Source organism: Thunnus maccoyii, chromosome 12 (genome assembly GCF_910596095.1).
Source record: "Thunnus maccoyii chromosome 12, fThuMac1.1, whole genome shotgun sequence".
NCBI lineage: Eukaryota > Metazoa > Chordata > Actinopteri > Scombriformes > Scombridae > Thunnus > Thunnus maccoyii.
In genome coordinates, this window is record NC_056544.1 from 15041890 (window position 1) to 15065006 (window position 23117).

General features: G+C 38.6%; 2 protein-coding genes across 2 annotated transcripts; both read right to left on the minus strand.

Moving 5' to 3' along the window:
• Positions 1–8362: 8362 nt before the first annotated feature.
• On the minus strand, positions 8363–17678 carry plk3 (polo-like kinase 3 (Drosophila)). The gene is made up of 15 exons (XM_042429566.1): positions 17366–17678; positions 16238–16345; positions 16003–16119; positions 15556–15685; positions 15342–15429; positions 14739–14834; positions 14224–14422; positions 13970–14096; positions 13546–13661; positions 12114–12234; positions 11917–12000; positions 11251–11413; positions 10886–11015; positions 10582–10692; positions 8363–10408 (listed from the first exon to the last, which is right to left on the minus strand). The coding sequence occupies exons 1-15, from the start codon at positions 17579–17581 to the stop codon at positions 10211–10213; spliced, it is 2004 nt and encodes a 667-aa protein (XP_042285500.1). The 5' UTR covers positions 17582–17678; the 3' UTR covers positions 8363–10210.
• Positions 17679–18625: 947 nt separating this feature from the next.
• LOC121908601 (calcyclin binding protein) lies at positions 18626–22854 on the minus strand. Its single transcript, XM_042428766.1, has 6 exons — positions 22706–22854; positions 21248–21458; positions 21044–21140; positions 20844–20943; positions 20272–20366; positions 18626–19849 (listed from the first exon to the last, which is right to left on the minus strand). Exons 1-6 carry the CDS (start codon positions 22721–22723, stop codon positions 19687–19689), a joined length of 684 nt encoding a protein of 227 aa, XP_042284700.1. The 5' UTR covers positions 22724–22854; the 3' UTR covers positions 18626–19686.
• Between the last annotated feature and the right edge of the window lie 263 nt (positions 22855–23117).

The following is a 23117-nucleotide window of genomic DNA, read 5'->3' on the forward strand; positions in this document are numbered from 1 at the left end:
GTGCTTACATACTGTAATGTTTCCCTGTAAATAGCATGCAATAAAAGTACTATTCTTTCATACTACGGTTTTGGACATACTAAGAAATCTCACATGCTGTTTTAGCATACCAAATATGGAATTTTCGAACTTTCAGACAACATACAGTATTTCTTTTTAACTGATAACACATTTTTAAGAGCATTAAAGGTGTCCTCATCTGTTTAAGCATATTGCTGAATTCAAAAAAGGTGGGCTCAAGTAATAAATGAATCTCCTCATCAAGGATACACTTCCTGATTTTGTCATTACGAATTATGTGATCGCTGCCCCAAAACCTCAAATGTCATCCTAAGAGGTGATTGAGCAATTAATTGCATTTTAAACATTTGATAATGATAAGCCAAAACATTTACATGCAAGCAGGTCCAACATATTAGATTCATGGTGCTGAAAAACATAATTGCAGTGTAATAGTACAGAATTTAAAAGGAATTTGACAGTAGAGATTCTCATTTACACCTCTGAGGTAATAACTGGCTGAGTGGAGTGAAGTGAACGTCTCATGCAGCAATTAAAGATGTGGAATCAGCACATTTTGCCCTCAGAGTCACAGCAAAGCAGCTCTGTGATCTCTTGCTGTTGCCCCAGTTTCCAGCGTGCAATCAGGAGGGAAGTTTGTCGACCTCTCTCTCTCTCTCTCTCTCTCTCTCTCTCTCTCTTTCTCTCTGTATGAGGGTTTCGTAGAGTAACTGCCAATTGAGTCCTGTCTCATTCTATCTGTTAGCCGTTTTCTTTTGTATACACACAAAACATTCACACAACACAAAACTCTAATAAGACTGTGTTGGCTCTCAATGTCAATCTGACTGTTCATGGTTGATAAGTGCTGCATCATAACAGCAGCTGAGAAAGTGGCAAAGAGCCAGGATGTGTGCGTGCAAGTTTGTTTGTGTATTTTTGTGCATACATTTGCCTGAACTGTATGACTGACAACCAGCGTTCTGCTTGTTACTCATCTGTTGTACTGATTGTATTGATGAGTGCACATGAATGAAATCACATGTCATTGCTGATGTCAATCTACCTGCATTCCATGTGCTTATTCTTTCATATATCAGCCTATTCACATCCCCAGAAGTCTGCCTAAAAATAAAACCATAACAAGTGGAAACTATTGGCAAGGACGTAACAGAAAAAATGGGCCCCTTTCTTGTGCAGATAATATAACATGTTCGGCAAGTTTTAAACAATGAATGTGAATGTTAACCTTTTATTGACGACATGTCTTAAACACTATTATTATCGTCTTATCTGAAGATGGAATCTCTCAACTGATCCTGTATGTAGATTAGTGCTGATAACATGGTTTTACCCAGACCTTTGATTTTTTTCTGTGTATTTTTTTTTACAAAAATATGGGTCATGAAAATTAGAAATCAGATTGTTTTTACGTAGACTTGAATACATGTTGGAAGTGAGACTGAATAATACTATACAGTATGTATAATATAGTAATTATTTTAATCTTGGCATTGATGTTTTACCATCAAATCGATGGAGGTTTTTATAGGCTAAAGTCATGATGATGCAGTAACCTGGTTTCCCAAGTTTCTACCTAATTTAATGCATAAATATTTACTCATTTCCACAATTAATACTGTATTCTAAATAACATTACATTCAAGTGATCATTTCAAAACTATTTTGACATTGTTTTCTTGTGAACACTGTTGTACTGACACTGCAATGAACTATTGTGTCAAACAGAACAGGCTATTTTGAGTTCTTCATCTTTCACATCTTTAACGAAGCTGTGATAAGAAATTCATACCCTTTAGACTGTTGACACTGTTTAGATAATGAAGTTATTCTTGCCAATGTATAGATGTTTTTATGGGGAACTCACTCGGGGCTGTCAGTAATGTTACTGTTCAGGGCGGCAGGACAACAAGACGAAAGTCATGGTTAGAAGCTCTTCTCTGTAAAGAGACGATTGTCTATACAGTCAAGCAATAGATCAGATTTAGAACTCAGTTGTGTCACATGAAACACAAGGAAACATAATATCACTGACTTACAATGGCGTCCACACTATGAATGTAGGTCCTAAATGTTTTTTGTGTGATTGCTGCAGCTACTTAGTAAATAGACAGCACTTCCTTGCTGAGCTGCAGCAGAGGAATACTTCACTGTAATCGCATGTAGGTTTGTTGCCAAGACAAAACACCAACAATAAAAACCTACACAAGACTGCCAAGACAAAGATACCCACTTGATTTGGGTGAGAGACTGCTGAAGGCACACACAGCTTCAACTGAACTTAAGAATACAAGTTTACATGGAACGAGGACTGTGGATTTGTCCCTTGTTTTTTTATAGTTGGACCATATTAGGAATGGATTGTGCTACGGCTATCATGGAGAGGAGGAATAATTTCTGCCCACTAATAACTTTCTTCATCATTCATTTGACATTTGAATATTGTATTGAGATAGATTTGAAAAAGTCCAAACCTAACCTTGAATCTATTTCAATATTAAACAATGCTCCAGGAAGCATTGAAGGTGGTTTCCCAATATGTTATGTCAACACTGTACAGTATGTTATGTCAACACTGTACTGATTGATATTGACATTGAAATTTCTGTGAGTGTACTGAGAACTTACATTGCAGGTCTTGAAGAACTCAGAGACTCCTCGCGCTGATACACTGGAAGGCCATGAAGGGCCAGAGTGCATCTCATGTTGACATAATTTTGTTCCTAGACTGCAAGTCAAAAAGTAATAATTATTACACAAATAATTGTACATCAAGCGAAAAACAGTTCTACCGATTTAATTTCTAAAACATGAAATAATTATGATGGCTCTATTTTTTAAATAACCATAGTTGCCACAGCCAGTGTTTGGGATTGCAAACCATATCACAAAATATGATTGGCAATCCCACAATATGCATACTTTATACACAGCAAGTCATGGTTAAAAGTTTATAAGTTAGCGTAAGTAGGTAGTAATCAATCGATGAATAGGAAACTGCGGTTGACACCGGGAAATCAGAGATGAGGGGTCTCTCTGGCTGGCATGGGGAAACCAGACAGAGTGGTGAAACTGTGGTGGATAGGCACAGCTATGCTGTGAATGGGCCAACGTGGGAAGAACCAGAAGGAATGAAGAGTGATGATAGCATGGGGACTAGTTAGGAGAATGAAAGAACAAGAGAGAAAGAAGGAAATTCTTTTGTCGGAACATGTGTGAGAAAACCCAGGAAAGTGACGACTGGCTCTGAGGGAGGAAGTGGTGAAATGGGGTCGAGAAAAATGAATTTAAGGTGATACTCAGATTTAACAAAGAGAATTGAGTTTACTCTATGAGCCCAGTGAAGTGAACTACAATATTTACAATATATTATATTAATTATACGTATCAAAAATAAAACCAGGAAAGGAGCTGGCAAGTCCAACAAGCTATAGACCAATTGCACTTACTTCACTTGTTGGGAAAATAATGGAAAGGATGATTACAGAGAAAATGACATTCTATATAGAAAGCAGAGGATTGTTTTCTCCTTACCAGAGTGGATTTAGAAAAGGGCAGGGAACAATGGATCCAGTAATTTGTTTGGAGACAGAAATTAGAAAAGAATCCATAATGGCAGTGCTCTTTGATGTAGAGAAAGCTTATAATGTGGTATGGAAAGAGGGATTAATGATCAAGTTGGATAAAATGGGAATAACAGGAAGAACTTTTAATTGGATTAAATTTGATAGATATGTTCATGTTAAAATTGGAGCAGGGTATAAGGTAGATAACAGAACTCCCCATGGCAGCATGATCAGCCCAATGCTTTTTACCATTGTGATTAATGATGTGTTCTCTGACATAGGTTACGATATTGGAAAATCATTATTTGCTGATGATGGGGCCTTATGGAAAAGGGGGAAGAATTTAACACTAATTCAAGGGAAGATACAAGAAGCAGTTAGGGTGGTTGAGAAAGGCTCATACTCATGAGGATTTAAGTTTTGAGGAGAAAAGACAAAGATTGTGGTATTTACTAGGAAAAAGATAAGAGAGGCTGGTGTAAAGATGTATGGGAAACAGTTAGAGCAAAGATGCAAGCACTTTTCAATTTCTGGGGGTTTTATTTGATACAATGTTGACCTGGAGTGATTATATAAATAAGATGGATAGAAAATGCAAGACGGTTCTAAATGTAATGAGATGTCTGACAGGGTCTGAACGGGGAAGCAGAAGCAGGCAGAAGTGCTTTGAAGAATAACTATGTTGCTTTAAAAAGATCAGTGATTGATTATGGAAGTGTGGTGTAAAGGTCAGCAGCAAAAACATTACTATAGAAGCTGGAAGTGAAACAAACTCAGGCACTGAGATTATGCTGTGGGGCTATTAAGACTTCTCTAGCTATAGCAATCCAAGTGGAGATGGGAGAAATACTGTACCACTGAACCTAAGATACAAGCAGCTAATGATGAATCACTGGGCAAATCTACAAGGGCACAAGAAAACCATCCAACTGTGAAGGCCCTTAGACTATGCTGGGAAAGTGGGAAAGCAATGGGAGAATGTTTTGTTAGGGCAGTAAGTAAAATGGCAAAAGAAATGGGATTACATAAGAAAAGACACAGTTCCACAGTACCTTACCCAGTGACTCCGACATGGTTATTCCCCCTGTGTCCCTAGATTTTTATATTCAAGGGAAAATAAAGAGATAAAGGAAAGGGAAATTGGGCAGATATAGTTGATATATGTATATAGTCAATATATACAGATGGATCAAAGAGGCCTAAGAATGGAAATAGTGGGTTTGCTTTTGTTGTCCCAGATTTGAACACCAGATCACTTAACAGTAAATACAGTCAAAATGTTAGCTATTGTAATGGCACTGCAGTGGGTAGAGCAAAATAAGCTAAAAAAGGTCACATTATGCTCAGACTCATTATCAGCGCTGGTATCATTGCAGTCCATGTCAACCCAAAACAGACCAGATATACTCTATGAAATATATGAAACAATGTTCAGACTACATCATATAGAAACAGCAGTCAGGTTTATGTGGATCCCAGCTCATAGGGGCATTGAAGGGAATGAAATGGTGGACTCACTGGCTGAACAAGGAAACAAAGGATATCATCTATATAAAATAAAGCAAGAAATGGGAGGAATGAAAACAATGGGAAAAAATTCCAGAGAGCAAACACTCATATCAAGGCTGAGGTTGGGACATACAGGGTTAAATAAAACAATGCATTTAATAGGGAAACATCCATCAGGACTATGTGAATGTGGCTTAGAAAAAGAAACTGTTGAACATGTTATCTGTCACTGCCAGAAGTATAAAACACATAGAGAAAAGCTAAAGAAGGAACTAAAGAAATGTGAGTGGGAGTATTGAATCTTAAGAATTTATTCAGCATTGAGGAAGGAGAGTAAAAAGCCTTGTTTGTTTAAGTTTTTAAAAGAAACTGGGTTAGGGAAAAGAATTTAGGGTTTTTTTCCTTCCTCCCAGTCCTAATGGAAATAGGGAACTCATAGGGCCCACATTCCAGCATGGTAGGTGGTGGAAATGCATCTTAAACGCTTGTTGCCACCCGCCATTAAACAAAAGATGAAGAAGAAGAAGAAGAAAGAGCAGTACAGAAAAAGGATGTCAGAATAGCTGTGTTAATTTTAAGTTTGATTTGTTTGATTTCATTTCACTTTTTGGAGAAACTTGTTTTTGGTGACACTGGTCAGAATGAATCATCTTTGAGTCTGTCTCTTATCACCTTCCATGACATTCTGGCAAAGCTTTCTCGGAGGTAAAACTTTATTTCACCATAAAACAGTAAATAATTGTTAAAAGTCAGAAAATGTTGCAGAAATACAGTATATTTAATTTAGAAACTTTCTTTGAACACCAAAATGTGCGTCTTCTTCAGGAGATGTTTGCTATTACTTTTCTTTTTTCTAGCATATTCCAGTGATTTTATCTAATTTTTGAAAGATATATTTTTGAGCATTTTTACCTTTAATCAATAGCTGACAGTGAAGAAAATGACAGAAGACAGAGGAGGAGGGAGAGGGGTAGCGTGCAACAGTGACCCCCAGGCAGAATTGAGCTAGGAACGTTGCACATGGCACTTTTACCATTCATCTACCACAGTGCTCCGATTTCATCCCCATGTGGAAATGCTTGACATTAAAACATGGTACCAATAGCACCACCACGTAGTCAGTTATTCCATGTTTTACGTTTGAGCTAATAACTTATAAACCGCGAGGCATATAATGTTTGCACCTGATGTTCCTTGCATGAAGTCGATTTAACTGATATAGGCCACGCCCATTTGCGCCTATAAAAGTTTTCTGTATTTTTCTAATTTTTCTCTACTATTCTCGCAATGTTTCAGTTTAATGTTACTTGATAATGATACAAGCCATGTTAGTCAGCTAATTATAGCACAAGTCTGCACTGCTCAGTGTTCCCAGTAAGTTAGCGTTAGCTTGGGTCTGAGGTAGCAGGGGCGTGTTTCTAGACTCCTTATTTGAAAGGTTCTGGCTCCTTTTTCATATCCACAACTTTACTGGACTTATCACCTGGAATGTTAAGGTAATTGGCCATTTAAACAGGTTACACCACACAGTAATCCAGTCACACCCACAATAATCAGATTACATAAGTAATCCAATTACACCCACAGTAATCAGATTAAATAGTTAAGGTAACTCACCTCGTCCAGCAGGTCAGTGAAGCCCATCTCTGTGTCTTCAGTTATATTATTATTCAGTTTTTATAATAAAAATAAAATTAATAAGAAATATTTTCTAACAGTGATGGTTAAATTTTATCTCCTCTCAGCTGTTACAGTGTTCGCTTTAGTTTCATCAGAATGAGCCTGAGAACAAAAACAAACATTATTTTTGTATGAGTTTAAAAAAAAACAAAAAAACACTGACTTGCTTTAAAAACTCAACAAAAAAAGTGTTTGAATGTTTGAGTCAAAGGTCAAACTCTCTCTTGAAACCACTGTGGAGACATCAATGCTGCTCGCTGTGAAACCAAAACTCTTCCCAACCTCCTCTAAACTATCAAAAACATTCTCCAAAACTATCCTGACCTTCTTCAGACTATTCCAAACCTCAGTGATTTCACTGGCTGTGCTGGTGAGTGAAATCTCTACTTATCATGACACAAGTCCTGCAGCAGTGTTTTTACAGTGAACTCTAAAAAGGTGAAATATTTGTATGGAGTCTGGTGAGAGTTCTTAAAGGATTACTGAGGCTGCAACTGAATAAAAACAGAATCAAAAGAGGATTTTCTCTGTAAATCAGTGAAAACCTACTTACGGTCTCCAGGCTGAGGGACAACTGGACGGATAGAAGTTTGACAAACTGTGGGTGTAATCTGATTACTTATGATACCTTTTGTGCTTTTGGAGCAATTTAAGTCCAAAGTGAGGGCTTTTAAAGCAGTTTTCAGATCTCATCAGTGTTTGACATCTTTAGGCACAGGGGAGAGCAGAGATATTTTTAGACCAGAAAAAAAAAAAGTAAACACGTCTCACTCCCACAGTTAACTCTCCAAGCACGTCATATCTCAAAATGTTGCCACAAGCCTCCTATCTCTCAAAATGTAAATATATTTCCCATAGAAGTAACAGTTTTTGAGATCTAAACCTTAATTGATAGGGAGCACAGCTTTCATTGAGTGCAATACAAACTATAAATGGTCATTCCTGTTTTTTTAAACTTACAGATTCACTCTTCCTTCAAACACTGTGTACATATACATTTTCATCCTCAGCTAGTCCTGCTGCCCCGAATGATGTGCAAATCTCTGAGCTAGAAGCTTCATTTTAGGCAAATCACATTTTCCTCAACAAAATGTGAATTTGTGCTCTGTGTTTCAGAGATCCCCTGCTGGCTCTGTGGTTAATCTCTGGTAACAGTCAGCTTTCCCTGTTAGATTGCAAGGTTCTGGGTTCGATACTGTCTCAGGGCAGTGCTCATCATAAAATTGTGCTTATGAACAAAGTTGCTTTATAGGTTTATCATGTACCATCATTCAATGCGACTCCAGTGCTCTTTACTATTATAATGAAGCCATGATGAAGAGAGATATACATGTTAAAAAAAAAAAAAAAAAAAAAAAGGTAATCCTTTGTCTTTGGGTAGCAGTATATCCAAATAGTCCAGTGGTTAAAGATGTTACCACTTAAGTGCCCCTTTTAGATTCCAATGTTATGAGTTTGATTCCTGCTATGGGCAACACTCAGTGATACTAGCATGCACTGGCACAAAACACAAAAACACCCCTCCTTGTCACCTGTCTCCCCTCTCTTCAAATTAAGTTCTTATTTAAATGTGTGACAAGAGCAAATGAAGTTTTCAATAAACTTTATTTTTGTCCCATTTTCCCCCAATACGTTACATAGAAAAGGTGATCGGAATTGAACATTTCCTTGTGTCAAGACCGTAACATTTGCACAATAAATAAAAAAACATGTATAAATAAAAAATAAATAAACAGGACATTATGTGCCAAAAAATAAGGACTCTTCTGAATTGGCAGATGGCTTTCACAATGTTGGGTTTTTGAAAACACATAATACTTGCATTCCAGGTCACAGTTTTTAGGATACAACTCTTGGTCGAGAAAGCGATGTAAACCGATAAGGATTACAGTACAGTACAACAGAGTACAATGTTTTTTTTTTTCCATAGTAGATATTACTGGGATATACACATTTATGATACCAGTTGTTTCTAAAAGCTTATACCAGGTAGTGAGAGTGTAGTGCTATTGGACTTGCTTTTAAACTTGGCTCAAAGTACAAAAGTAAATCCAACCAGTAAAACCCATCTCGAATCTTGTTTGTATCCAGCTTGACATTCACAAAGGGTTGTTATTGCACTATACAGACATCCCTCAAAAAGGCACTTTTATCCCCCCTCCGCCCCCCCATTTTCTGACCAACAGTTTTGTTGACCAGCACATGTGGCACACACACCTACTGTATGTGAGTTTAAAACAGAATCATTTTAAAAACCAACGAAGAAAACGCCTTTTGGTATTTGGTAGTTAAAAACAAATAAAACATATGTGGTAGTAAAAGGTTTTGCTTTTCAGATGAAATTAGAAAAAAGAAAAAAAAAAAAGTGCAAAATTGTGTTGCTCCCATAGCCCCTTTAGTATGCTGTGTACCACATCAGTGAAATTTGTTTCTAATAAACTAACAAAAAAGACAAAAGTGATGTTGGAGCAGAAGCAGTGAATCTCTAAACTTCAGCATCACTATTATCAAATAAGGCCAGGAATGTTTTTTGTGCATGTGAGGTCAAGACCGTAGTGTGATCCTAAAGCTGGCTCATATTCTTTTTTTTTTTTTTTTTTTAAAAAAGAAAAAAAAAAAAAAAAAAAAAAAAAAGGAGAAAGAAAATGAATGTGTGCACCATAGTCCATAGAGGCCAGAAACCAACCGAGGGTAGGAGGGTCGCTCTATCTAATCAAACCACAGTTCTTCCCAAAGCATCTCTGCTGTAAGATCACTGTTCCAGTGCAAGTCAACGACAAATGACCTTGCAGCTAAAATACTTTTTTTTTTTAAGAAAACAAATCTAAAAAAAGCATTCCAGCTGCAAGATTATCCTTGTTCTGTTGCAAGCAGATAGGACCAATTTTAGTGTTTAGATACCTTTGAGAAACCATGCCTGGGTTATCGGCTGTCAGGGGAAGCTGAAAGCTGCAGGGATGGTTGGTGGCTTTGAAAAGATCCAGCCAAGAAGCAGTGATTTTGAGTGAGTGAGGGAAGGTAATAGGAGTTTGGGTGTTCATGTAGGCATCTGCCTGTGAGGGATCCATCATTTCAGGCCAGGTAGGTGTCTCTTATTTTAGGTATCAATACCTTCCAGGTACCTTTGAGGCATATGCTGGACAGGCACAAACCCTTGAGGCAGATGCTGCATCGGGCAACTTCCTGACTGCTTGATGTTTATCAAGGTCACTCAATTTGATAATCAGCTGCCTAAGCACCAGTCCAGACAAGAATATTGCTCAGAAGACTTGAGCAGCCTTCCATCGTCAACTGAAGAGGCGTCAGCCCCTCTCAGCACTGCCTTGAGAAATTATATCAAACAGTCAGGCTGCCTAAGAAGAAGGTGGTAACCAGTCAGGTTGCCTCTAAGGCAGCTGCCACTCAGGCAGCCTGGGAGGCACTGAGCTGTGCTTTCAGGCATCAGCATGGTGTTGGAGCAGCTGGACCACATATCGGAGTCTGTGTCGTAGTTCAGAGGTGCAGCCCATCTCATTTAGCATGCTGAGGAGGTAAGTGTAGGAGACGCGGTCCCGGCTGATGTAGGTGAGCAGGTAGGAGTCATCAGATGACTTGCACAGGATGATCTTGGTGTGGTCTGTGTAGAAGTTAACCTGGAGGGATTTAAAAATAATGGATGGGATTTAAGAAAAGGAGGGCCATAATTCAAAACAACCGTTACCAAAAAGTGATGAAATCTGAAGTAACTTTAGAGACTTGTATTGTATCAAATTGAAATACATTCTGCATAAAATCTATAGAACAGAAATTATCAGCTTGTTCGAACCTGTAGAGTGCCATTGTTGAAGAGCATGACAAGTGCGTGGTCAGTCTTCACCCACTGGAGCAGCAGAGGAGGAGAACTTGAGACCTGTTCCTCACAGTGCAGATCTCCACCCTGAGGAAGACAGAAAACATTTGAGTTTAGATCACATGATGTCAATTCTTAGACAACTTTGAAAACCTACAAAAATTAGTTAAAAAACCCCACTTATTTTAAAGTTAAATGCATATGATCATCATTTAGTATTTGATTAACCAAACTAGTGGCTGCACCCTGCCAGCTAAAAACAATAAAATACACCCCATACCTCCATAAGGTTCTGTTCCATGTAGTTGGCCATGAGCTCTACAATTTGTTTCTGGCTGCGAAGCTGCTCAGGTAGAGAGTTGGCAGGGAAAGTGAAGTGTTTGTTGTTGGTCAAGCAGTAGTGGACAGTTCTGTTTGGAGAGAAAACCAAATATAAATTAGAAACATTTTGAATTTTGATTGAGGACAAAGTTAAAAATTTGAAGATGCCCTTAATAATAATGGCATCATGATCAAAAAATGAATGTTTGATTAGGGACCACCATGTTGGCTTTATAAAAATATGTGACCCTAACCTAACCCTATGCACACTGAGTAAGTGTTCACACGAACCCTTAAACACTGAGGCTTTAACATGGTACTTACTTGCGTTGGTCACAGAGACTGAGATGTGTTCCCTCGTTGAAGAGAACACCGATGCTTTGGTTTGAGAGCTGGTAGCCAAAACCATATTTGTTTGAGTAGTCGACCCATTTAGTCACCCACAAGAAGGACTGTGGCCTGGACAAGCAGGGTGGGTTTCTAGTGGCTGGAGAGAGAAAAAAAATAAATAAATGTTAGGAACTGTAGAACAAATTTCCCAGCAGAAAAATAATATCAAAGAGAGACTACAGTAGGAAATAAAAAGTAATGTTTACACTTCTAGAAAGTCCAAGTCAGCATTTTACTACAAATGTTAAGGAAGCTATAAGTTTGAGGTCCTTCAGGCTACATGAGTCAGCAGAATTCAAGAGGATTTTAAGAAATGGCTGAGACAAGCAAAAGATCTGGCTGATTAAACTTGAATGATTCTTTATCATTTCCAATTCAATGCAACAAAAGAAAGACATAGCTCATGTTAGAGGAAGCAGCATTTATCTGCTGTGCTGTTTTGGTACTCTGTAACCCAATCTCAGATGCAATGACTTAAAGATGCTGCTCAGCATTTGATGTTACATACATCAGATGTGACTTGACAAAATATTATTGTTAAGCTTTAGAGCAAAAGTGCTCTTACAGTCTAATATCTCAGTTTACTCTGGGCTCTCCTACCTGCAGGCATGGTGGCTAAACAGCCGTTGAGAATTTTCATGGCCGATTCAGCCACAGCTGCTGGGGTTAGGACATCCTCACATGCTGGAGAGAAAACACAAAGCAAGTGAAACACTGATCATGAAAGACAAATGAAGTTTTAAAAAAGACAAATATGAGAAAAAGATATCTATTCAGGGGAAGTATTGTAAACCTACGCTCAGTGCTGCTGGCCATGGTACCCTTGAAGGAGCGGGAGATGGACTTCCTGGATTCCTCCTCAGCGGGAGTCTGTTCTAGAGGCACAGAGCTGACCAGCTGGCCGGTGGGAGATTGCACCTGAGGAGCAGCAATAATTATTTTAGAATGTCAATGTCAACAGAAAGAACATAAGTGGTTTCACATGCACAAAACAGCTTGCCAAAAAAAGGTAACTACAGAACTAAAAATAACTTCTTGCACAATTGTTAAGTGTTGTGGGACTAAACACTCACCAAGCAGATACTTTATTTCTAAATTCTGCTACAGCTTAGTGTTTTTGCTTCATTGGTTTTAAATGTTCTAATCAGGTGCATTTCACTGCAACTGCACTGGTATGAAACTACTTTTAGTACCACAGTTTCCTTCTGTGTGCTTGCTAGCCTGATGCAAGTTTCTAATGTCATGTTATCACAAAACCTTTTTCACCTTGAAGTGTTCATATTTAGCCTGACACAGCAGTCCGTTTAGTATGTCTTGTCTTTATGTAAACATACTGTATCTACAAAAAAGTAAAGTACTTTTGACTACTACTTTGTGGTGGCGTAGAAAGAAAAACAAAATGAGTACAGCATATTCTCCTTGACAAAAACCTTTAAAAAAAAAAAAAAAAAAAAAAAAAAAAAAAAATCAAGGTCATTATCAAGCCAATAAAGAACTTAACACTCCAAAAAGCAAACAATGTAGTTCCTATTGGGCTCTATAAATAGCAACTATATCAGTCTGAATAGGGATTGGTCATCTGAGCTTCCTACTATTCTGGCATTTAGTCTCAGCTTCAGTTGTAAATGATATTTTCAAAATGAATACCGAGATAGCCTGTAGTATTAAAAAAAAAATAAAAATTGGATTTTGCCAATTATGCAATAACCTCACTTTCATACCACAAAAACTGTCCTAAATGTCTAAATCTGCTTCAGTTTAATTATTAACAGCTACAACAAACAGACTGTGCTACATTTATTATCTCAATCTGACAAGCTGAAGGACTGCTGGGACAATACAGCATCTTTCAGTGCAATTTCAAAGCTTATAGCCAAAGAACAAACTTCTGAAACCTTTTTAAGAAGGAAAACAATTCCTTTCTCTGTTAAAACCACAATGCACTGTTCAAATAATATGGCTGCCCAATATTCAAAGCTGGTATTTATAAGATAGTTTTATTGTATAAATGAAATGCTGTGAAGGTGCTTTGCATCCCTGAATCTGAAGTTTGTCATGACGAGTGTCATGAAACCATGTACCTCCATTGTTATCCTTGCAGATTTAAGATTAATTGAGAACAGTTGTGGGATTTGATTACATTATTAAATAGCTGGATTTACCCCATTCTTGTTTGCAGTTAAAAAGAGGCAAACATTGGAAAGTAGAGGAGAAAAAAAAAAAAAGTACCTCATTGGGTCCGACTGTTTTGTAGCTGATCTGCCGGTTGATGGAACATTTAACGATGCCTGACACCAGCTTGGAAATGTCTTTGTCGTCTTTCTCCTCGCATGGAATCTTCTCCACTGCAACGGCAAGATTTTTGTATTGTAGTCACAACAATCATGTTCAGCAACAGAAACCTTTAAACACCTACTTCCTGGAAAGGTTAAAGGGAAACTGAAGTTTAAGTGTTCTACAGTTTAAATTTTTTTTTTTTTTTTTTTTTTTTTTAAAAAAACGTCAATTCTCATGAGACAAAACTAGATCAGCAAGGTGTTGCATAATTACATTTGGAATGACATGAATGTGTAACTAATCCGATGACACATACAAAAGAGACGACCTGGTCCTTCTAGTGTATCAGTCACTGACTGCTGCTGCTGCTGCTTACCTTTTGCTTTCTTCTTGCCAAAGAGACTCTTGGCCATTTTAGTGAAGAATTTCTTGGCAGGGCTGGGGGGGTGGAGCTCGGGCACCATCACACAGCTGCTGGGGGGAAGTTTATCAGGAGTGAAACCCTAGAGAAGGAAGAGGAAGAATGCAGAGAAGAATGCATTAGCATTTCAATATCTAGATAACGGCAAAACAGATCAATAAATAAAATCCCATTAGAAGGGGAAAAAAAAAAGCATCCGTTTTGCATACTTTGGTGAAGAATTCATGGTTGAGGATCTGGTCTAGGGTCAGTCTGTCGCTGGGGTTTTTCTGTAGGATGCCTGAGATGAGTTTCTGTGCAGTAGGGGAAAGCGTGGAGGGCAGGTGGTACCGAACTTCCTTTATACACTTGTAGGTCTCCTTTAGGTCAAGCGTCTCAAAGGGAGGGTTGCCGCACATCAGCGTGTACCTGGACGGATGAAACCAAGGCAACCCATTGTTTACTCAAGCAACAAAACCTGATGATTTAGACCAAAACACAATCTCATTGCTTAAGTAAAACATCCTCATTTTGCTGTTGACTAAGGATGGTCATTCATGTCCTTGCTTGCCACATGAAAAGTCATTTACTAAATATTCTTCTTCACTTACATAAAAAACACCAGATGTAATCTACTACCCTCTAAGATAAAACCAAAACCTCAACCTCCAACATACACAACTGTTATTTCTCACATGACTGCACAAAGCAAGTTACTCCAGGTTAAAATTAGCACAACACTTACATGACGCATCCGAGGGACCAAACGTCAGACTCTGTGCCGTGGCCCTGTCTGTTGAGCACCTCAGGAGCCAAGTAGTTGGGAGTCCCACAGATTGTTCTGAGGAGGACGAGTAGAGGATAAATTTAATCTCAAAACGATTGAAATTGTTTCATTTCTGTTCAGTAGTAACCCATACAGACTATGAAGTGGTGGCAGTGATACATATTTTTTTCACACTGTACTCATTGCTCTGGTATTCCACAGGAAGGTGTCAAACAGGAATTGAAACTGCTCTAAGCGGTACTTGCAACTGCTACCAGGAAACTGGTTTAGTTAGGTTCTTTCTTGGGGGGAAGCAGTGGGAGGAAGATGTTCTAGTGTACCTGACGTAATGGTTATAAAGGTTAATGTGCCTTATGCAAGCCTAGAAAGTAGCCAACAGTGTAATATTCAGGTTTCTGGATATTATATTTATGTACAGGAGCCACTCCTGGAGAGGCAAAAATAAAATAAGGATTTTGTTCCAATTTATCATCATCAAATAGCTATTTGAGTTTGTGGCTACCTTTATTAGATGTATACCTAGAGAGGGAGAAAAAAAAAAAAGTAGTAAAAAATGCTAACTTTTTCCTCTGTTCGACTGTCTCCAGTTTGGCAGCGAGGCCAAAGTCTCCCAGCCGCAGCTCCATGTTCTCATTGACAAAGAAGTTGCCTGAAAGAGACAAAAACATTTGTCCAGTCAGCATTCCACAGATAACATGTGCCTGTCCAAAGTCACAGCGGATTCCTGGGATGCTTTTGTGTTCGTATGCCACGTTGCAGTCACATGCTCACGTACCTAGTTTGAGATCTCTGTGTAGGATTCCTCTGCTGTGGAGGTACTTGAGGCCGGATATGATCTGTCTGAGGTAATATCGCACCTCTGGTTCTGTGAGTGTGTGTCTCGCCTTCCAAATGTGTGCGAGGGACTGCAGAGACAGAGCAATGAGTGAACTGTCAACCCTGCATTCGTCATAGGGACGGTACACACGCCATACACACACACACAGATTAGATGGTGTTATAATTTGTCATGCAGGTGGGTGCCTGGGAATTTACATCAGTAGTGATATAGCTGTTCAGAATGGATGCATTACATATGGTAAAAAAAAGAAGAAAAAAGGAACCGAATATAGTCTGTACAGTCTATTGCATCACCACTGTGGAGCATTACAAGACAAGCTGCATAGATGCAAACAAACCACATACACAATTCAAACTGTTCTAGAGATTTCTGAAGTCTCACCTTCCGACTGCAGAGCTCAAGGAATATGTAGATGTTTTCTTGGTCCTCAAAATGATGAGAGAACTTCACCACATGCTTGTGTGACAGGGTCTTGTGGAGCTCAATCTCATTTGTAATCTGTTAAAATGATAATTCTTTTGTAAGCGTATTTCAATCTTAACATAATCCAAATAATGTGTTCAGGTTATGCAACTGCCTCTCTGCAAGACACACTGATATATACAAGATCGTGTACCTTGTCCCTCTGGTGCGGTTTGGACACCCTGCTTTGTGGAATCACCTTCACAGCATACATTTTGTTGTTGGAGAGGTCTGTCATCTCATAGCATCGAGCAAAGCCACCCTTGGGAGGGACAAACAACATGATCAGTTGACAGAGCAGCAGGTAGAAAACCTGCAATGACTATAAATGTGCCAAAATGGCAGGTTTTTGATTTGAGGATCAGTAGCTAAAACAACAGACAATTGATTCAACAATGATTGAGCCAATTCTGAAAGCCTGGTGTGGCTATAAAACAGGGGAAGGAATAAACAATCCAGCATTTAACTTCATTTAAAAAACGGGGTTAAATCATCATTTCATAATCAAGATAGTCCAATCAGTTGATCAGCATCCTTTGTTGCCTTAGATGCTCTAACCGAAAATACCATGTTTACTGCTGTTTATTCATGCATTTTTCTTTGCCCACTGGTAGCTTCAGATGCAATCAAGACTATGTACGCTTTGAGGGCATGAGGGATGAGGCGGACAGAGCTGCTGCATTCATTAACCGTGAAATTGACGGAGACGTTTCCAGCTCTGCGGCAGGCAGCAGAGAAAAGACTTGGCTGGGTGCCCGACGCAGCGTATTGATGACGAGCAACATGTTGATACAGTCGCTCCATTCATACAGCGCACTTACTGTGTCACAAATCATGATAGCGTCGTAATTGTCAGGGAGTGGAATCACGGGTATGTCAGGCAGATGTATTTTTGGTTTAACAGTCGTCTGAAAGATTGTTACAATAACACTAAATAATAGTTATAATTAAGATTTTATCAGGTGTTGCCAATCATGTGTGATAACGAGAGCTGGGCACACCTTGCGCCTGATTGATTCAGCCATGACGCGCACAGCAGGGGGAAATTGGTCACATCCACCACGAGGTCATTCCCTATTCCCGCATTAGTAACACACCTGGAAAAACAGCTGCTGGTGAATTTTAATCATCAGTAGATTCCGCATCTATAACTAAAACAGCGACTCGTTGAAAGAGATTCTAGATCCATCTGTCGCCTCTGATAAAATGCCTTAAAAAAACACTCAAGATTCCGGTGTCTGAGCGAGACAAACACATGTATAATCAAAAAAAATCATTGTACCTTTCCCAAAAGCTTCCCTTTACTGTAGGATCTTCCAGTCTTGGAGTCTGTCACCACCTGGGCCAGCTCGGGTTTGGTTTGTTCGGGTTTATTCCTGCTCGTTTTCACCGGGGCAGAGGACTGTTGGGGTCCACGCTCCGGAATAGGCTTAAATAAATCCGCATTCATGGTGTGGCACGAAATACGCTGCGCCGCGGTGAAACAACCGGTATCCATTTAACGCGGTGGTATAAATTATCAGTCTGTATGTCCTTCTCTCTTATTCTTTTCAGTAGTTGGTCTTGTGCGTAACGATGTATCCATCTGGCGTGTCTGGGCACTGCTCTGACTATATACGAGCAGCGACGTCACGGAGCAGGAGGCGGGGAGAGGCGGGGCACAAGGGAGAGAGGCCAGACGATTTGCTCAGATAAAGTTTCAATCAAAAAATGTATCTGGAATTTAAGAAAAATATGAATGAAACACCTCATGAAAAAAGAATCAGTCTAAACTCACGTTGATGTAGCTCATGTCTCAATGCTGCTGTTAACCGGCCAGCAGCTCCAGATGTGTCATCTCCACACTACAGCATGTTGAGTAGGTTACTACAAAATCTCCTATTGTTTTTAATCGAATTTAAATCTTCATTTGTCTAGTAATTGTCTGTAACTAATCCCTGTGATAATTCTGATGAAAAAAATATTAGAAATCATATTAGTTTTAGACACAGATTTGTTACTCCATCAAAACCTTCATAAGTCTCTTCAAATCTAGCATTTCTATAATAATAAAACTGAAACTTGTGTTTTATTTCCCTTGAGCATGTGTAATCTCCCGAGAAAACCTCTGTGAACTGCTGATCCCAGCTGCCACCTGCTGGACAAAATCTGAAGTTCGTCTGCAGGGCTTTGTATAATTTATTTTAACTCTTTATACGTAGGTTTACATTGTGTTGTGTCAATATAGGCAAAGACAGGACATTAATCATTAAAAACTGTGCTGCATCACAAACAATAATCTACAGTATCATTTTTGTTCTGGTAGTATCTGGACCACTGCTCATTTTAACATTTATTTTAATGTTTATGTAAATGTTGATGTGGGCAGATGATTGAGTGCAGTGTTCTTAGTCAGGACTTTTTAATTAAGACATATCCAAACTCTTCAAGACATTGTGAGGCATGCATAATGTGACATTTATTAATTGTTGCTTATAAAACTGAATCAAATCTTGTCTGATCTCAAAAAACAGCAAAAAAAAAAAAAAGAGGCAAAGAAGACTCAAGTTCAAGAGCTGTATTTGAGAGAACTGCATGAACAACCTGAGGGCGGGAAACAATAGATGTAAACTGATGACAAACGCCAAAATTAAAAAAACAAAAACAAAAAACCCAAACTATTTAAGTAGAACATAAATCTTTACATTATTCACAAATGTTGGAAGGAAAATCCCCATTTTAACAGCGCTACCATAAGTAGAGAGTTAGAGCAGAAAAATGTCCAACATCATCAAAATGCAACAAGTCACATTAAGGAATTACAAAGAATGTGTTTTAGAGCATCACACTATGCAACAGGTATGAGTCAATGCATTACATTTCAAACACAGACCCATGCAGTGATGTAAACTATTACACTAGATAGATGCATGAGTAGTACTGTCGTTTGATCAGTTTATGGAATGACAAAAAATAAAGGCTAATGTGAAAACTTAGAAAAAGTTAAGAAGAGCCCCCTGGTTGTCTTAATTTAAGGAATATGAGCATGACTTTGGCAAATCTACACTTTTTGTACAACATTTGAAAAATCAATTCAGTTTAGCTGCATTGAATTCTGCACAGGAACACCATTAACAAGAATTGACTTTACAGAACATGTCTCACATTTTTTTAATGAACCTGGTACAATCCAAACCATGAAGTAGTGAAGTAGTGATGACGTGATTACTTTCTTTTTACCCTTTTAATCTGGCTTTGCAAAACCCAAAGCAGTGATGAAAAGGTGTAATTTCTTGCTGTGTAAGGTTGCCACCTGGTGGACAGGACGATTATTTCTGTTTATGACCTTTCCTAAAGCAATTTGTCAGTTTTATGCACTGAGGTCCCACAATTAACAGAGCCTGCTTTTCTAAACAAAGCCGAAATGAGACCATCCAGGTCTTTGACATTGTTCCCAGCTCCTTATTTATGAGATGCATATCCAATTTCTAGATTTGTGGAAATATGATTTAAATATTGGACATAAGTTTCAAGCCATAACATTCAATCTTAAAGTCATTTCAGCTGAGAGTTGCCCTGGCAGCTCTCTCTTGGTCCTGCAGTGGAAAAAGGTGTGATTGCAGTTCAGAAATCCATCATGTCTCCTCCTCTGACTTTCTTTTCTTGGGACTCCGACCAGGCTTTGTTGATGGTTCTCTTCATCTCGTCATCGCCCTCTGAGTAGATCTTCTTCAACATGCTCATCAGGCCCTCGCTGGGGTCGGCATTCTCATCGACAGCGGGTTTACTGTTGGGAGGCAACAGGAAAGTAGGATAAAGAGTTTCTATGTGTTCAGCAGAATAGCTGGGGTTTTCATTTTGTGTGCATGCACCCAGGTTGCATTATATACAGCACATAATCTACAGTGACACCTGGCACGCAGACATGGTACCGCACTTCATGGAACAGGCTTCTAGATGCTCCAGGGTACTGTCAGATAAAACTACTGGCAGGGCTTGAAATAGTTATAAAATTATGGTTATAATAGCCAATATAGTTACTGATGACACATTAGCATTAGTTGAAGTATCAGTAGAGGTACAAATCATATACCTTGTACAAACTAACTTATGTGAAGCATGCAGTGGCCTTAATTCACTTAAAATGCCTGCTTTGCGCAAATTGCTTCAAATAAAATGTACAAATATTCCTTATTTCTATGAACTTACTCTTTCTCTTTCGACTGCTTGTCCACCTTTGTTAGGCACTCCCACTTCTTTGTTGCCTGCTTCTTGCACATGATCATCACCATGTCTGTTTTTATCTGTTGAGGGGAAGAAATATGGTTAGAGGCCTTTTGAAAAGCCAGCAAGAGTCATATTTTTCCCAGAAGTTGCCAGACCTAACCCTGCATTCAACAGTTGGCTGCATGCAAAAGGACTGTTAGATGCTCATGTTTCTTTGTTGCTGCTGGATCTGATGGAAACATTTAGCAATTATTGAACAGAACCTTAGCTATGAGAACTTGATAAAACAAACAAAACAGCTCCAAGATGTTAAAAGGTGTAACATAACATTCAAGCCTCAGAAATTAACTTGTGACATTATGTTGTGAGATATAACACTTTTTAGTCATTGTATTATAAGTTAGGCCCATTTGCTCTTTCTCATTTTTGAATGTTAAGCTGTTGAACTCACTGCCTCAGTTTATCTACAAGCCACCAGCAGATGACTCAAAAACATCTATTGCTGCTCATAAGATACAATCTATTGCTTTAACTGATGAATAGGCTTTATTCACCTTTTTATAGCTGTCCTTCTCATCGATTGGATATAACAGATTGAGAACTGTCATCTGATGATTTTTCCCATCTAGATCCTTCACAAGCACAGAAAATGACCTGCAACAGAGAGAACAAGCAGATGCAATTGTGTGGTTAATGGCATCTGACAAATAATAAGCAATGTACTATGCTTGTACCAAGTTGTAAATCAACTTACTTTTCTGTAAAGTTGACGTCCACATTTTCTGATGGAATTTTGTGCACATCTTTCAATGTAAGGTAAATTTTGACAAATTTGTCTGACTGGTCCCACGCTGTGTAGGAGATGAAAAGGTGTTAACAGCTTTGAAATACTTATTTTCATTTCTAATTCAAAATCTAACTGAAAACAGACTGAAAATATTACTAAATGACACTATACCATAGTTTGTGATCTTGACTGTGTATGTTGCCTTTGAGGCTGCAGCTGGGTCTGCCTGTCTCCTGGCCTGTTGCTCCTTCTGTTGTCGTTTGACTGCAATCTCTTTCTCCACCTTTTTCTGCTCCTGCTTTAGCAGCTCCTGCACTCTCTTCCTCTCTGCCTTCTCCAAGAGGGACCCCAGCTCCTGCAAGTCTGCCTCCAATTGGTTGATCTGTGTTTGGGAAAGCATTAAATCACTGAAAAATGCACATCCCCGACTTAGACATCTTATACACAGTTTAACAGAGGATCTAAATTAGATGCTGTGTCACATCCCAAACTGCTCATTTCACTTCAGTCTAAAGTTTACGGCTGAAATTGATTCTCGATTAGTTGATTGACAAAAAAATTCATTTTAATAATCAATCACATACATAATATATAACAGTAAACAAACAAAAACTAAGATTTGCTTGACAAAGATTGCATAGACTTGATTACATTTCTTAAGTTCACATAAATGTAATCATAAGGGTATTTCTGGTCAAGCATCAAGTGTAAGACGCCAGTTTAAAATTTCTCATCGTTTTTGACACTACAATGATCAATTTGTGAAAAACAACAGATCACACATTTGTCCATAATGACAGCAACCGGTATCTCCGGTCCTAAAAGTCAAATATTACTTTCTCTGACTCAGTATTTTCGTCTCATCTTTTCTGTCCATTGTCTTTTGTAATGCAGATCACCCTGCTATGTAAACACCATGTAAAATAGTACATTCAATTGTTTATTAACTAGCATAACACCAAGTGTCTGTCTGGCGTTATTTACTAGATAAATCGTACCTACACTAATATTTACAGTGATATTTAGCGATAGTCTAGCCTCATCACATTCGTTTACGTCTTCCTTTGCTGCTTTCTTATCAATGTAAGATCATTATTCAAATACATGAACAGGATGGATGACCCTGATTATTAACGTTACACGTGCATGTAACTAAACTGGATGTCATCAGAATCAGTATCAGCTTTATTGGCCAAATATGTTTGAACACACAAAGAATTTGACCCCAGTTTCCAGTGTAGTCACATTCAATGTATTGAAAGATAACGCATACAGAAGACATACAGCTGAATAAGTAGCCTACAGCAGGCTAACACCAGAGACACTTTCCTTTACATGTCTCTGAGGCAAATTAGCATTTGCGTTAGCCGGCTATGTTCACATCCCGCCGACATAACTGGGTAGTTTTATCATCTTTGGAAAACAAGTGATACATATTCACATAAAGGTTTACCAACCACTCGAAGCTAAAGATAAAAAATAGCTGACATCATTTTGCCAGTTTGCGGTGGTCGTTATCTAACTAGCTAGCTAATGAAGCATTACTTTCAGTTACCTCAGCTACAACCATACAACCCCTAGTTTAGCTCTGTCGGCCTGCGGTTAACTGGCTAAAAACATGCTATCTACCTGCTCGGTAAGATCCATTTTAGCCTCGTCTTAGTCAGTTATATTGGCTATTCTCTGCAGTTTGTTTGTCCGCTCTTCGCTGCTATGCACTATACAGTACTTTCACTTTTTTGCATAATCTCCTCCTCTTTCTTCTTCTTCTTCTATGTTTTCCGTCTTCTTCTTCGTCCTTGCAATTATTGGCGGTTGGCAAGACAGCCTGTAAGCACGTTACCACCACCTATTGGACTGAAGTAGCAAGTCATGATATTTTAAAATTAAAGGACGGGTTCAAAATGTTTCAAGTCTCAAAAACCAACAGCCACGTGCCCAAATGAACAATGTAATAGGTTTTTCTTGCCATAATCATTCCTCCCGTTCATACTGGACATTGGAAGATCCATTCATAATGCACTTACAATGTAAGTGATAG

Coding starts and splice junctions, on each gene's coding strand:
- plk3 (XM_042429566.1), bottom strand. CDS start 17,581: ATGGATACCGGTTGTTTCACCGCGGCGCAGCGTATTTCGTGCCACACC. Junction 16,120..16,237: donor AACCGCACCAGAGGGACAAG/GTACACGATCTT, acceptor TCATTTTAACAG/ATTACAAATGAGATTGAGCT. Junction 10,409..10,581: donor TCAACAATGGCACTCTACAG/GTTCGAACAAGC, acceptor AAATCCCTCCAG/GTTAACTTCTACACAGACCA.
- LOC121908601 (XM_042428766.1), bottom strand. Junction 20,367..20,843: donor AGAAGGACAGCTATAAAAAG/GTGAATAAAGCC, acceptor TCCCCTCAACAG/ATAAAAACAGACATGGTGAT. Junction 19,850..20,271: donor AAGCAGTCGAAAGAGAAAGA/GTAAGTTCATAG, acceptor GCCTCCCAACAG/TAAACCCGCTGTCGATGAGA.